This window comes from Podarcis bocagei (assembly GCF_964188305.1).
Source record: "Podarcis bocagei genome assembly, chromosome: 10".
In the NCBI taxonomy this organism is placed as follows: domain Eukaryota; kingdom Metazoa; phylum Chordata; class Lepidosauria; order Squamata; family Lacertidae; genus Podarcis; species Podarcis bocagei.
The window spans coordinates 11893737-11908656 of record NC_138135.1 but is presented as its reverse complement, the minus strand read 5'-3'; the positions used below and the strand labels follow the sequence as shown (position 1 = coordinate 11908656).

At 50.1% G+C, this 14920-nt stretch overlaps 1 protein-coding gene across 2 annotated transcripts in view; it reads right to left on the bottom strand.

Moving 5' to 3' along the window:
* The window catches only part of TAF3 (TATA-box binding protein associated factor 3), a 142351-nt gene extending 131908 nt beyond the window's left edge, over positions 1-10443 (bottom strand). For both annotated transcript variants that reach the window (XM_081209913.1, XM_081209914.1), the window contains exons 1-2: positions 10114-10443; positions 9-251 (exon numbers count right to left, since the gene is read on the bottom strand). In XM_081209913.1, coding sequence (XP_081066039.1) covers positions 9-251; positions 10114-10279 — 409 coding nt within the window. In that variant the 5' untranslated portion in view covers positions 10280-10443. The remainder of the gene's footprint in view (positions 1-8; positions 252-10113) is intronic.
* Positions 10444-14920: the final 4477 nt, after the last annotated feature.

The window sequence follows — 14920 nt, the reverse complement described above, 5'->3', positions numbered from 1 at the left end:
TTTCTCACCTTCTTGAGAAGAGACAATGGGTGGCATGTAATCAGGAATATACTCTTTCCTCTCTTCTGCATCTTTGCTTCCAGGCTGGGGGAACTGCAGGACATTATTCTTGCTGACAGGGTATAAGGGGATTTGATGCGCAAAAGTGACTGGCTCAATATTGAGTATGTAATCTTCCAGCTCATGCAGGTTGACCCCCATAAGATTGAAGGCCTCACCTACATCCTCCAAAATTGGATCTGTCCGGCCATCTGTTAAAAAAGAAAAGGAAAAAAGGAATCAAGAAAGGTTTTGAAAGCAAACATTGCAAGTGCATAAGAAATATGTTGATTTAGTAGCTTCAAAAGGAAAAGCAGCAAATCAGTGTCAAGAAAAGTCCCAGCTGCCTCATTGCCTGGGTGTCCAAAAATCTGATTCTGGCAACTAGGAATATCAACACTTTTTCACAGGGTTCTTTAGGTCCCAAAAAACACCTGACACTGCACTACTCGCATTTAAAATATTTGTTTCTACTTCTAGTTCAGACTTTTAAAATATATGCACACAAGGCTACAGCGCCATTGGAATAATTTATATCCATACATGATGGTGAGTCAAACTCAGGTGGCCAAGAATTACAGAAGCAAGTCAGCATGCCAGTGGCTCAACCTATGTGTAGATGCAGAAAAGTGATGCCCCATGATAATTTGTGGGGAACAGAAGGGGACGGGCAGGGACCTGGAAGACTTCCTGTCTCTTTTAATTCCAATGCTTTCCTCCATCACCATCAACACGACCTCCACAAGGGAGCCCCTCTGGGAAACCCATTTGGTTGCAGGGATATAAAAATATGTATTTCACCATGTGGTAGAGTTTAAAGACAACGAGGTGTCCATGTGGCTGCAGGTGTCTTAGGCTCATATAAGCTCACATGACTCCTCAGACACTCACCTTTTTAGCAGCTGAAAGTATATACATTATTGTGCAGCCATATAAATATGAACAGATTACCCTTGTTAGTTCCCCACCACCACCACCACCGCAGACACTAGTTTTATTTGGACCATCTGTATGGAGTACCATCACATCCTCTGCTAGTCCCATCTCCCCAGTGCTAGGGGAAGGTATGAAAGGGAGAGGTCTACTCTAGGCACATTACCCACCCACCCCGGTTTAGAGCTCTGAATGATGAGGATATGAAATCAAAGTGGGGAGCCTAGAAAAGCAGAGGAGACTCCCCTTGTCAGGCCTTCCCCTCGACATGTGGATGGTGGAGGACAGGGGCAGCAAGGGATGGGCCTCCTGTTCTGGTGCTCCATGAGAAGTTACAGAACTACCGTATTTTTCGCACGATTGGACGCACCGGACCATAGGACGCGCCTAGTTTTTTTGGGGGGAAATAAAGGAAAAAAATTTTCCCTTTATTTCCCCCCCAAAAGCAGGTCAGGGAAACCGAACCAGGTCGAGGAACAGCGGGATAGTGGCGCTGCGCCTCCCTGCTGTCCCCCGAGCTTGTGGGGCTGGCTGATGTCTGCCTAGCGCGCGGGGCGCTCTGCTTCAGGGCGCCCTACCCGCCGGGCGGCAGGCTGCTATCCGCAGCTTGGGGAGCCTTGTGGGGAACTGCTGCAGGGCTCCCCACGCTGCGGATGTATGCCTGGCGCGAGGGGCGCTCTGCTTCAGGGTGCCCCACCCGCCGGGCGGCAGGCTGCTATCCGCAGCGTGGGGAAGCTTGCGGGGAGCTCCTGCAAGGGTCCCCATGCTGCGGATGTGTTCCCAAAGCGCCGGGAGCTCTGCTTTCAGGGCGCCCGACGCTCCGGGAAGCAGGCTGCTATCCGCAGCCTAGACACGGCTAGCGGAGCGCTAATCCCGAAGCTTGGGGCGTGCGGAGCTCAGCGTGCCCCAAGCTTCTGGGCGCCGGCAAGGTCTCCGCTAGCCCTGGGAGAGCCCCGCGACGTCGCGGGGCTCTCCCAGGGCTAGCGGAGACCTTGCCAGCACCCAGAAGCTTAGGGCGCGCTGAGCTCCGCACGCCCCAAGCTTCGGGATTAGCGCAGTGGTCCGCTAGCCCTGGGAGAGCCGTGCGACGTCGCGGGGCTCTCCCAGGGCTAGCGGAGACCTTGCCAGCACCCAGAAGCTTGGGGCGCGCTCAGCTCCGCACGCCCCAAACTTCGGGATTAGCGCAGTGGTCCGCTAGCCCTGGGAGAGCCGCGCGACGTCGCGGGGCTCTCCCAGGGCTAGCGGAGACCTTGCCAGCACCCAGAAGCTTGGGGCGCGCTCAGCTCCGCACGCCCCAAACTTCGGGATTAGCGCAGTGGTCCGCTAGCCCTGGGAGAGCCGCGCGACGTCGCGGGGCTCTCCCAGGGCTAGCGGAGACCTTGCCGGCACCCAGAAGCTTGGGGCGTGCTGAGCTCCGCACGCCCCAAGCTTCGGGATTAGCGCAGTGGTCCGCTAGCCCTGGGAGAGCCGCGCGACGTCGCGGGGCTCTCCCAGGGCTAGCGGAGACCTTGCCGGCACCCAGAAGCTTGGGGCGCGCTCAGCTCCGCACGCCCCAAACTTCGGGATTAGCGCAGTGGTCCGCTAGCCCTGGGAGAGCCGCGCGACGTCGCGGGGCTCTCCCAGGGCTAGCGGAGACCTTGCCAGCACCCAGAAGCTTGGGGCGCGCTCAGCTCCGCACGCCCCAAACTTCGGGATTAGCGCAGTGGTCCGCTAGCCCTGGGAGAGCCGCGCGACGTCGCGGGGCTCTCCCAGGGCTAGCGGAGACCTTGCCGGCACCCAGAAGCTTGGGGCGTGCTGAGCTCCGCACGCCCCAAGCTTCGGGATTAGCGCAGTGGTCCGCTAGCCCTGGGAGAGCCGCGCGACGTCGCGGGGCTCTCCCAGGGCTAGCGGAGACCTTGCCGGCACCCAGAAGCTTGGGGCGTGCTGAGCTCCGCACGCCCCAAGCTTCGGGATTAGCGCAGTGGTCCGCTAGCCCTGGGAGAGCCGCGCGACGTCGCGGGGCTCTCCCAGGGCTAGCGGAGACCTTGCCGGCACCCAGAAGCTTGGGGCGCGCTCAGCTCCGCACGCCCCAAACTTCGGGATTAGCGCAGTGGTCCGCTAGCCCTGGGAGAGCCGCGCGACGTCGCGGGGCTCTCCCAGGGCTAGCGGAGACCTTGCCGGCACCCAGAAGCTTGGGGCGCGCTCAGCTCCGCACGCCCCAAACTTCGGGATTAGCGCAGTGGTCCGCTAGCCCTGGGAGAGCCGCGCGACGTCGCGGGGCTCTCCCAGGGCTAGCGGAGACCTTGCCAGCACCCAGAAGCTTGGGGCGCGCTCAGCTCCGCACGCCCCAAACTTCGGGATTAGCGCAGTGGTCCGCTAGCCCTGGGAGAGCCGCGCGACGTCGCGGGGCTCTCCCAGGGCTAGCGGAGACCTTGCCGGCACCCAGAAGCTTGGGGCGTGCTGAGCTCCGCACGCCTTAAGCTTCGGGATTAGCGCAGTGGTCCGCTAGCCCTGGGAGAGCCGTGCGACGTCGCGGGGCTCTCCCAGGGCTAGCGGAGACCTTGCCGGCACCCAGAAGCTTGGGGCGTGCTGAGCTCCGCACGCCCCAAGCTTCGGGATTAGCGCAGTGGTCCGCTAGCCCTGGGAGAGCCGCGCGACGTCGCGGGGCTCTCCCAGGGCTAGCGGAGACCTTGCCGGCACCCAGAAGCTTGGGGCGTGCTGAGCTCCGCACGCCCCAAGCTTCGGGATTAATGCAGCGCTCCGCTAGCAGTGGGAGAGCTGGGTCTCCCTCTGCTAGCAGATAGCTTCCTGAAGCCTGGAGAGCGAGAGGAGTCGGTGCGCACCGACCCCTCTCACTCTCCAGGCTTCAGCGAAAGCCTGCATTCGCTCCATAGGACGCACACACATTTTCCCTTGCTTTTTAGGAGGGAAAAAGTGCGTCCTATGGTGCGAAAAATACGGTACTGATCTCCACGATCCCTGGGAGAGATGAACTGTCCTTAGAAGAACATAAGGATCTGCTTTTTACCTTCTTAGTTCACTTAGCCCAACACTGTCCCCTCAACCTACATCAACTGAATTGGTACTTATTTCTACAATGAGCTATTTCTTTTGCGTTCGTAACTTCATACCATTCTATGTTCATGTATATCTCTTGGGAGCACTTTTTCCCCTGTGATAACCCAAGTCCATTAAGTATCCTATTTAACCTGCTTCCCTCTTAAACATGGCATCTGTTCTAACAATCCGAATGCTACAAGTTATCCCACTGAGATGAACCTCCGGGTCCCTTCCAACTCTATGATTCTATAATCCTCTTCATTCATTAAACATGCACTTGTTGTTGTTTAGTCGTTTCGTCACGTCCGACGCTTCGTAACTAAACATGCCCTACTGCCTTGTTAATCTCCAGATCCACCACGAGAGGGCACCCCATCCATTCCCGACAGTAGTTGACAGTTGCAACATTTTTTCTCCCACCTCAATTACAAAAAGGCCCACAAATATTTGTGTTTGTGTTTATTGTGTTTATATACCCGCTTTTCTCCCAAGCAGCTCAAGGTGGTTCTCCTCTCCTCCTTTTATCCTCACAACAACCCTGTGAGAGAAGACAGTGACTGGCCCAAGACCACCCAGTGAGTTTCATAGCTGAGTAAGGATCCGAACCCTGACCTCCCAAGTCACAGTCCAACACGCTAACCATTACACCACACTGGCTGGTAATGGCAGGCAGTCAAATTGTGTACTTGCCCAAACCCTGACTGCCTCCACCAACCTCATATCCAAAGTCCAATCAACTGGGAATAACTCTCCATAGGTCCCAATAAGGGAAGAATGGTTACGGAAACTAAAGGAGTATGCAGAAATGGCGAAACTTACCAAAAGCGTAAGAAATCAAGATAACATTTTTTTTAGAAAGGAATGGAAATGGTTTATTGAGTATATACAAATAAACTGTAAACAGATCAAGACACTGGCAGGATTATTGTAAAAACCTCAGAATATATGAGAGAATAGACGAGTAAAAGTATAAGTTAAGAAAATTTGGAGCATGCAGGAAAGGATGAAAATGAATGTAAAGAACTGCAGAAAGAGGAGGAAGGGAGTCGAAGTTGGAAATGTTAAAGTTATGGTTAAATAATTGTTCTGATTTATATAAATGAAAATTATAAACAAAATTATATTAAAAAAGAGAGTAAGTCTCCATACACCCCTCCAAACTGGAGAAGAGAATAGGAACCAATCTGTGCCCCTCTTGCACGATTACCTCCTGCAAGACAAACAAACAAGCTGGCAGAGTAGAAGGCTGCTGTGCCACCAATATTTCTACCCAGACTTCTTTCTGCCAGCTCACTTGCTGCTTTGGAGCTATCTGGTATTTAGGCTGACCTCAGTCAACCCTGTTCCAACATTAAATGCACCCATTTTCTCCTTCATCTAACGGAATCCTCATCTCTTCTCTTTCCTTCAACCATAATTCCCAAATAGGGAGCAAACAGGGAAACTGGATACTAGGCCGTGAGACGCCCCAGTCTTTGGTCCACCACTTACAGAGAATATAACCCTATCAATTACCTTTAGCACCACTTTCCTATCCACCCCTTCAGTGAAAACTGAACTCCATACCCAAAAACGCAACTAAAGAGCTAAAGGAGAGCCTGGCCACTGTAACATCATGCATTGATAAACTCAAGATTTGGCTACTGTAATACATTCTATGTGGGGCTGCCTGCAAAGCAATTCTAGAAGCTGCAGCTAGCTACAAAATATGGCAGGTGGGCCATTCTGGGGTTTCCTACTGCTCATGTGTTGCCAATTAGTTACCAGACTAGGTTTAAAGTTTTGATTCCAACCTATAGAGCCTAAAACAGTTTGGGACCAAGTTACTTGAAGTCACTGCACCCCTATTTGATCACTACTACAATCAGCTGGGGACGCAGGTGGCACTGTGGGTTAAACCACAGAGTCTAGGACTTGCTGATCAGAAGGTCGGCGGTTCGATTCCCTGCGACGGGATGAGCTCCCGTTGCTCGGTCCCAGCTCCTGCCAACCTAGCAGTTTGAAAGCACGTCAAAGTGCAAGTAGTTAAATACCTTCCAGCAGGAAGGTAAACAGCATTTCCGTGTGCTGCTCTGGTTCACCAGAAGCCGCTTAGTAATGCTGGCCACATGACCTGGAAGCTGTACACCGACTCCCTCGGCCAATAAAGCAAGATGAGCGCCGCAACCCCAGAGTTGGCCACGACTGGACCTAATGGTCAGGGGTCCCCTTACAATCAGCTGACTGGGCCCTTCCAGAAGTGCAGCTTGAACTTCTTATGCCTAGTTTGTATGTGTTGCCACAGATGGCTTGGTAACAGTGTTAGAAACTCAGGTATATAATCTAATTGCCAAATGGCGCTTTAAATCTAGGTTATGTTTGCAGCAATGGAACATCTAGGCGCATATTATAATTATTGTGCAATGGGGTTTATTCTTCTTCTTCTTTTCATTTCATTTCTATACCACTTTATACTTTAAAGAACAAATCTCAAAAGTGGTTTACAATACATTAAAATATCAAATAAAACAATACAGAATAAAACAAATTCAAGCTTCAGGGGAAATATTTCAGATCCTTCTCTAAGTGACATTTTGCTTTCCTCAGTCGCCAGCCTGGCAACTAGAGATCCCCACATGGTCGCAATTAGACCCACACTAGTTGCAAAATGGGCCTGCCACCGGGCTAATTTCTAGCACTGTTCGGTAAGCTAGTCACTGAGGCTTGGTAAACTTCGTGAGCTCTGCAGGTCAGAGGACTCCCACACCTGCTAGTAGAGGTTCAATTGGCAGTGGCCAGGTGGAGGTCTTTTTCTGCGGTGGCACCCTCTTTATGGGACGCAGGTGGCGCTGTGGGTTAAACCACAGAGCCTAGGACTTGACGATCAGAGGGTCGGTGGTTCGAATCCCCGCGACGGGGTGAGCTCCCGTTGCTAGGTCTCAGCTCCTGCCAACCTAGCAGTTCAAAAGCACGTCAAAGTGCAAGTAGATAAATAGGTACCGCTCCGGCGGGAAGGTAAACGGCGTTTCCGTGCGCTGCTCTGGTTCGCCAGAAGCGGCTTAGTCATGCTGGCCACATAACCCGGAAGCTGTACGCCAGCTCCCTCGGCCAATAAAGCGAGATGAGCGCCGCAACCCCAGAGTCGTCCACGACTGGACCTAATGGTCAGGGGTCCCTTTACCTTTTAACCCTCTTTATGGAACTACCTCCCATCTGATCTCAGGCAGGCACCAACCCTCATGACATTTCAGCACCTACTAAAAATGTATATTTTCAGGCCTTCACCCATGTGATTCCAGCAGGTTGTTAGATTTTAATTTTGCTCTGGATTATCAGCGGCATTCTTATTTTTGATCTGATTAATCTTAATGCTGATATTACATCCAAAAATTATGTATATTGGACCGATGTGGTAGGTGGCACTGAAATTTCAAAATAAATAAATAAGAGACTGAAATGTGGACTCTTCCCTCAGCCACAAACTCGTGGAGGCTCTAATCCTACACACGTCTTCCTGGGATGAAGTCCCTCTTAATTCCACGGGATTTACTTCTCTTTCGTCATGCTTGTGGATGCAGAACACGTGAACTTAAGTAGGCCGCTGTTTTCAGCCTCAGCTCCACTCCTGCAATACTGAGATAATCATACGATGGTACCATAAAGGACTCTTGTAAAGAATGCCAATATAATGTTTGTGAAGTGCTTTGAGGATTACTCAGGGCTATATAAATACTAGTGTTAAATACATGCTAGTCCAGGAATGCATAACTACACCCCTTCTCTGTCATCTTTATAACAACCCCTTTCCCCCCTTCTGGTAGGCATCTGGTTGGCCACTGTGAGAGCAGCATGCTGGACTAGATGGGCCACTGGCCTGATCCAGCCAGCTCTTTGTATGGTTTTTTAAAAACATTATTTATAAAATTTTTCAAATATAACAATAAAGGAAAAACATTCCATTCAAAATATACATCCAATTCTAATCTTTCCACTTTCAGACTTCATTCAGTCTATCTGGAAATTTTCCATATTATCACAATTATTCACATTTCTTCCATCTGTATTTTTTTTTAACCAAATTAATATTAACAATTATTATAAAACAATATTTCTTTCCATTATTATCACAGAGCTTCTTGAAAGCCTACAAACGTTAATTGTCATTCGGATATATTTTTAATATACTCTGTAAATTTATTCCAGGCTTCGGTAAATCTTTGGTCTCGCCGGTTCCGAATTCTCCCCGTTAGTTTGTCTAATTCTGCGTATTCCATCAACTTCATTCTCCATTCTTCTTTCATCGGGATTTCTTCCTGTTTCCATTTTTGTATGTTCTTATGTAAGACAACTCCAGCCCTTCACTCCATGAACCTGCGCCGCCTCCGCCTCTGAAGACAACCACACAGTGATCCTACTCCCCCCCTACACTCAATATTAGTCAAGTGACAACAACCCACGTGGGCATCACTCTCTTACTATGACAACCTTATGGTCCTCCCCACCTACCCACTTCTTACCATAACAACTCCATGGTACACCAGTGTCCACTACTCTAGTCACCTCGCTCTCCAGAACACCATATGCCCCCCATCGACTGCAGCCCCATGGCCATATCATGCCACCACTATAACAACCAACTTGGGGGGGGGGTCTCCCCAGGGAAGCTTGCAAAAACATTCGTCTTCTCCCAGGCTTTTGGCTGATGAAACAATCTACAGCCTTTAAAACTGTATGTGTGTTTGTTTGTCACTGTGGTATGCCTTTTGTGGTTTTTATACTGTAAATGACTCTGTGATTCTCGGATGAAGGGCGGTGTAGAAATTCAGTAAGTAAATAAATGAACAGCAAACCCCACAGCCCTCCTCTGCCTCCCATACTGCAACAACCCCCCACCCTGCCCCCCATATTTATTATTATTATTGAATTTATATTCCACCCTATACCTGCAGGTTTCAGGGCAGTTTACAGAATAAAATCAGTATATAAAACCACAAAATACATAACCAAAACAACAACAACCCAATAACCCCCCAACACATTTTAAAAGGGCATAACTGAAAACAGTGAAAAAACTAAAAAAAACAAAACAAATTAAAAGCAATTTAAAAGAAGAAGTGCCCTCCAGTCCCATGGCTGCATCCTGACACCTCTATGCCCACCCCATCTCCACGTCCCCCAAATATCTGCTCCAGCCCCAAAGCCACGTTGTGCCAGCCCCACGCTCCACCTACCTAACTCCAGCCCCACATCTACACCGTGCCACTATGATAACCCCAAGGCCCTCCTCTGCCCCTCACACTATGACAACCCCCCACACAACATATCCGCTCCAGCCCCATGGCTGCATCCTGACACCTCTATGCCCACCCCATATCTGCTCCAGTCCCAAGGCCATGTCGTGCCAGCCCCACGCTCCCCCTACCTAACTCCAGCCCCACAGCTACCCTGTGCCACTATGATAACCCCAAGGCCCTCCTTTGCCCCTCACGCCACAACATCCCCACACACCCCATATCCGCTCCAGCCCCATGGCTGCATCCTGACACCTCTATGCCCACCCCATCTCCACGTCCCCCAAATATTTGCTCCAGTCCCAAAGCCACGTTGTGCCAGCCCCACGCTCCACCTACCTAACTCCAGCCCCACATCTACACCGTGCCACTATGATAACCCCAAGGCCCTCCTCTGCCCCTCACACTATGACAACCCCACACACCCCATATCCGCTGCAGCCCCATGGTCGCATCCTGACACCTCTATGCCTACCCCATATCTGCTCCAGTCCCAAGGCCATGTCGTGCCAGCCCCACGCTCCCCCTACCTAATTCCAGTCCCACAGCTACCCTGTGCCACTATGATAACCCCAAGGCCCTCCTCTGCCCCTCACACACCCCCACACTCCCCCCACACACCCCATATCCGCTCCAGCCCCACTGCCACGTCGTGACGCCTCCACGCCAACCCCACAGCCACTTTCCCCCATATCCGCTGCAGCCCCACGGCCCCCTCCCCCAGGATCACCACAAGTGCGCCCCCATTCCTTCCTCCCCCCTCCCCGTGACAGCCCCGTCGCCATGGCGACACCCTGGCACCCCCACCCCACACCCCGCAGCCGTTACTCACAGAGCTCGCAGTAGCGCCGGCAGCCTCGGCCCAGCGAGTGCAGGTACCTCTGGAGGACGTCGGTGAGGAGGTCGCAGGCGGAGAGCTGCACGGCGTCCCAGCCCAGCGCCTGGCACACCTGCGCCGTCGACACGCGCAGCAGCCAGCGCGAGTAGCTCTCGCACATCCTCACGGCCCCGCAGCCATGGCCTACCCCCTCACGCCGGAGACGTCGACAGCCCCGCAGCAGCAGCAGACGCCCCCCGGGGTCCCGCCGTTAACGCCAATGCCACCAGCGCCCACCGCGACGACGAAGACGCCGCCGCCATCTTGGGGTCGCCCGGGCAGACCGCGCCGGCCGAGCCCAGAGCCAGCAGCCAGAGCGAGCCGCTCGATTCGCTCCGGCGTCGGCTATCCAGGAGGACGGGGGGAGGAGGAGGCGTGACGTCACGCCGAGAGGGGCGTTCCCTTCTTCTGCCGCCGCGGCTCTTCTTCTTCCCTCACTCGAGGAAGACGGAGGGAAGGAGGAGGACGAAGGGTTGTTGTTGTTGTTTAGTCGTTTAGTCGTGTCTGACTCTTCATGACCCCATGGACCGGAGCACGCCAGGCACTTCTGTGTTCCACCGCCTCCCGCAGTTTGGTCAAACTCATGCTGGTCTCTTCGAGAACACTGTTCAACCATCTCGTCCTCTGTCGTCCCCTTCTCCTTGTGCCCTCCATCTTTCCCAACATCAAGGTCTTTTCCAGGGAGTCTTCTCTTCTCATGAGGTGGCCAAAGTCTTGGAGCCTCAGCTTCAGGATCTGTCCTTCCAGTGAGCACTCAGGGTTGATTTCCTTCAGAATGGATAGGTTTGATCTTCTTGCAGTCTATGGGACTCTCAAGAGTCTCCTCCAGCACCATAATTCAAAAGCATCAATTCTTCGGCGATCAGCCTTCTTTATGGTCCAGCTCTCACTTCCATACATCACTACTGGGAAAACCATAGGTAGCGGCGTTTTATTCAAGCAGAAACCGGATTCTGGTGCAAGTTGTGCCGGTTAGAGGTTGCTGCAAATGCATGCCCTGCAACATTTCTCGGATGAAAATAGGGACGTCAATAATAATAATAATAATAGAAGAAGAAAAGCATAATAATAATAGAACAACAACAACCATTTTATTATTTATACCCAACAACAATTATTTTATTATTTATACCCAACAACAATTATTTTATTATTTATACCCAACAACAATTATTTTATTATTTATAACCAATGTGATACGAATTTTGAGGTCTTAGATATATGGTAATGTTCATAAGTGTACCAACCAAGCTCGTACATAGATCAGCACAGGAAGACCGACCTGGAACCATTTTGATTCCTAAACTGAGCAAATGTTTTCTCTGCAAGGTCAAAGTGGGAAACCTCCCCATTGTCTCTTTCCTCACAAATCCTGTCTTAAGGGCACATTTAAGATATGAATAAGGTGTGAGCCTGTGACCTGGCCCAGGGACTAAGTATTTATCATTACAAAAGACTGACCAGGCTACCCAGGCAATCCAATCAAGTAACCTGCCAGACAGGAGATAAACAACATTCAAATTTCTGTTTTTAGACCGCCTTTTCTGTGATGTAGCTATTATGTATCTCGGGGTGGTCTTGATCTACAGAGTGGCAATTTCAAAAGTCTTTATAAGGCCTTGTGCGCCATTTTTCTGGGTTCCTCCTCCTCTCCTGCGGGTGAGGGGAGCACCCTGTTGCAACAGTTTAATAAAGATCAAGTTTACTAGCTGCTTTGCTTCTCAATATTCTCTGGTTGGCCTCTCCTACCAATAGGGAACCTATGTAAGGACTCTATATGGGCTCTTGGATACCCCATAAGGGAAAAGGGCAATTTTTGTTTAAAACACCAACAAAAGCAACAATTTTATCATTCACGTTTTATACTGTATTTTATGCTCTTTTTTGTTGCATCAATTAAGTGTTTTAAATTTGTTGTTAGCTGCCCTGAGCCCGGTTTTCTGAACCGGGAAGGGCAGGGTATAAATAAAAAATTATTATTTATTATTTATGTCCAGTAGCAACAACAATTTTATTATTTATACCCTAGCCATCCGACTGGGTTGCCCCACCCACTCTGGGCAGCTTCAAGCATATAGGAAATCATAACAAAACATTAAACATTAAAAACTTCCCAAAATGCTTTTATTTAGGGTTGCTGTCCTGTCTCTGCTGCGGATCACAGTGGACTCCTTTGAATCTCTTTGTGTCTTAAAAAGGTTAAGGACCCCTGACAGTTAAGTCCAGTCGTGAACGACTCTGGGGTTGCGGCGCTCATCTCACTTTACTGGCCGAGGTAGCCGGCGTACAGCTTCCGGGTCATGTGGCCAGCATGACTAAGCCGCTTCTGGCGAACCAGAGCAGCTCACGGAAACGCCATTGACCTTCCCGCCGGAGGGGTACCTATTTATCTACTTGCACTTGACGTGCTTTTGAACTGCTAGGTTGGCAGGAGCTGAGACAGAGCACCGGGAACTCACCCCATTGCGGGGATTCGAACCGCTGACCTTCCGATCGGCAAGCCCAAGAGGCTCAGTGATTTAGAGCACAGCACCACCCATGTCCCCATTGTGTCTTAGGTCTATGTAAAGTGCTACGAATTGCGACCCCATAGTCGCCTTTGACTGGACTTAACCATCCAGGGGTCCTTTACTCTCTTTTTTTTAACCTCACGAATTGCAGGGGCTTGATGAGCTTCAAGGTCCCTTCCAACTCTATGGATGCTGCTGTTGTCTGATCGTAGCTAAGCTCTGGAACTCATTGCCACTAGAGGCATTGATGACCACCAATTTAGAATAATAGAATCACAGAATCATAGGTCTTCTGGGACTTGCAGCCAAGATGGCCATCAGGTATGCCGATGGCACCTTCTCACTTTAATATGGCTTAACCAGAGTACATTTATATACCAACTTTGGCTTCCCAGCTTCATGGCTGGGTGAGGATTCGAACCCTGGTCTCCCAGGTCCTAGTCCAGCACTCTAACCACTGTACCACATAGAACACTGGTACTGTACCTTTGCAGGTTACATAACATTCAGATGATATAAAATACGTCTTTGCAGCCCCAAAGCTAAAAGAAACAAAATGGCTTTTAATTACAAGAGCACAAGGAGTTTTAAAGGAGACTCTTCTCTTCCATATGAGAGCAGCAAGCAGCAGCCGCACTCACTGCTGGATAGTTTGGGCACTAAGAGGATCCAATTCCCTCTCTCTTGAAGCAGCAGCCTTAATTTTCCATGAAGGATTATATATATTTTTCCCTCTAATATTTAAAAAGGGGCAGAAGTTAGCCAAAACTCCCCCCTTCCTGCATTAGCTATCCATATCTGTCGGGAATTTGCTTTTTTTACCATGCCAACTATAAAGCTGGGCATTTGTCCCATTTTAAAGCATGCTTGGACTGGAACAATTACCTTCTAGTCTGCATTACGTTTTGAATCCAAGTTTAGGGCAAGCCTGGGAAAAATGTCATCTCTCACAATTGGGTTTTAATCGAGGACAGCAGCAGGCAAATTGATACTCTGAAGAGGCAATTAGTCCCATCTTGGCAACTCTCTTATAGCTGCTTCCGTAACAAATACCTAAGCAATCCACGGAGGTGATAAACCTGGGTTTCGGCCACTGGTTCCCAAACAGTTGGGGGTACCACCCCCTTGGTTCCATAAACTCACCCCCAGTACACCCTAGCCTATAAAAAACATCGTTCAGAAAAGTAGTTGGCAAGATCCACTTAGGAAGAGAACAATAAAATCCAAAACAGTAAAAACTAATTGCATATTTATTCAAAATCCAGTTAAAACTATTCAGGTTAATTAATTCAACAAAATTGATTAGTTTGATCCAGTGAAGCGAACTTTTTGAAGTCAAGATAGTCATTTACAACTCCAGTGCCCCTCTGCTTCTTACTCCTAGTTAATTCCACAGCACCCCACTAGTCTAGGTCATGGGTAGGCAAACTAAGGCCTGGGGGCCGGATATGGCCCAATTGCCTTCTAAATCTGGTCCGCGGACGGTCCAGGAATCAGTGTGTTTTTACATGAGTAGAATGCTTTTATTTAAAATGCACCTCTGGGTTATTTGTGGGGCATAGGAATTCATTCTCACCCCCCCCCAAAAAAAATATAGTCCGGCCCCCCACAAGGTCTGAGGGACAGTGGACCGGCCCCCTGTGGAAAAAGTTTGCTGACACCTGGTAGGCTATACCACTTGGACCCTTGCATGGCTGAATACTCTTCCCTATAAAAGATATACAGTGGTACCTCGGGTTAAGTACTTAATTCGTTCCAGAGGTCTGTTCTTAACCTAAAACTGTTCTTCACCTGAAGCACCACTTTAGCTAATGGGGCCTCCTGCTGCCACTGCACCGCTGGAGCACGATTTCTGTTCTCATCCTGAAGCAAAGTTCTTAACCTGAAGCACTATTTCTGCGTTAGTGGAGTGTGTAACCTGAAGCGTATGTAACCTGAAGCGTATGTAACCTGAGGTACCACTGTACTCCCTGCACATAGAAAATTAGCATATCAAGAAGGGTGCAAGCCTAGACTTAACTCCCGACATGTCATTTTTAAATAAATGTAGAACATAATTTTTAACGGGGGTAAGCATTCACTCCCAGCTGAAATGCTGCAGCCCAGACAGCAGGTTACAGAGCTCAGTGCTAAGGCCAGAAGGATAGACCAGATTACCTGAGAGGTGAAAGGGAAACATTCTGATCCCAAACTGTTGTCATGGTCCGGCTAAATGCTGAGAAATGGTGGGAGGCACCAGCTGGCGAACCGCC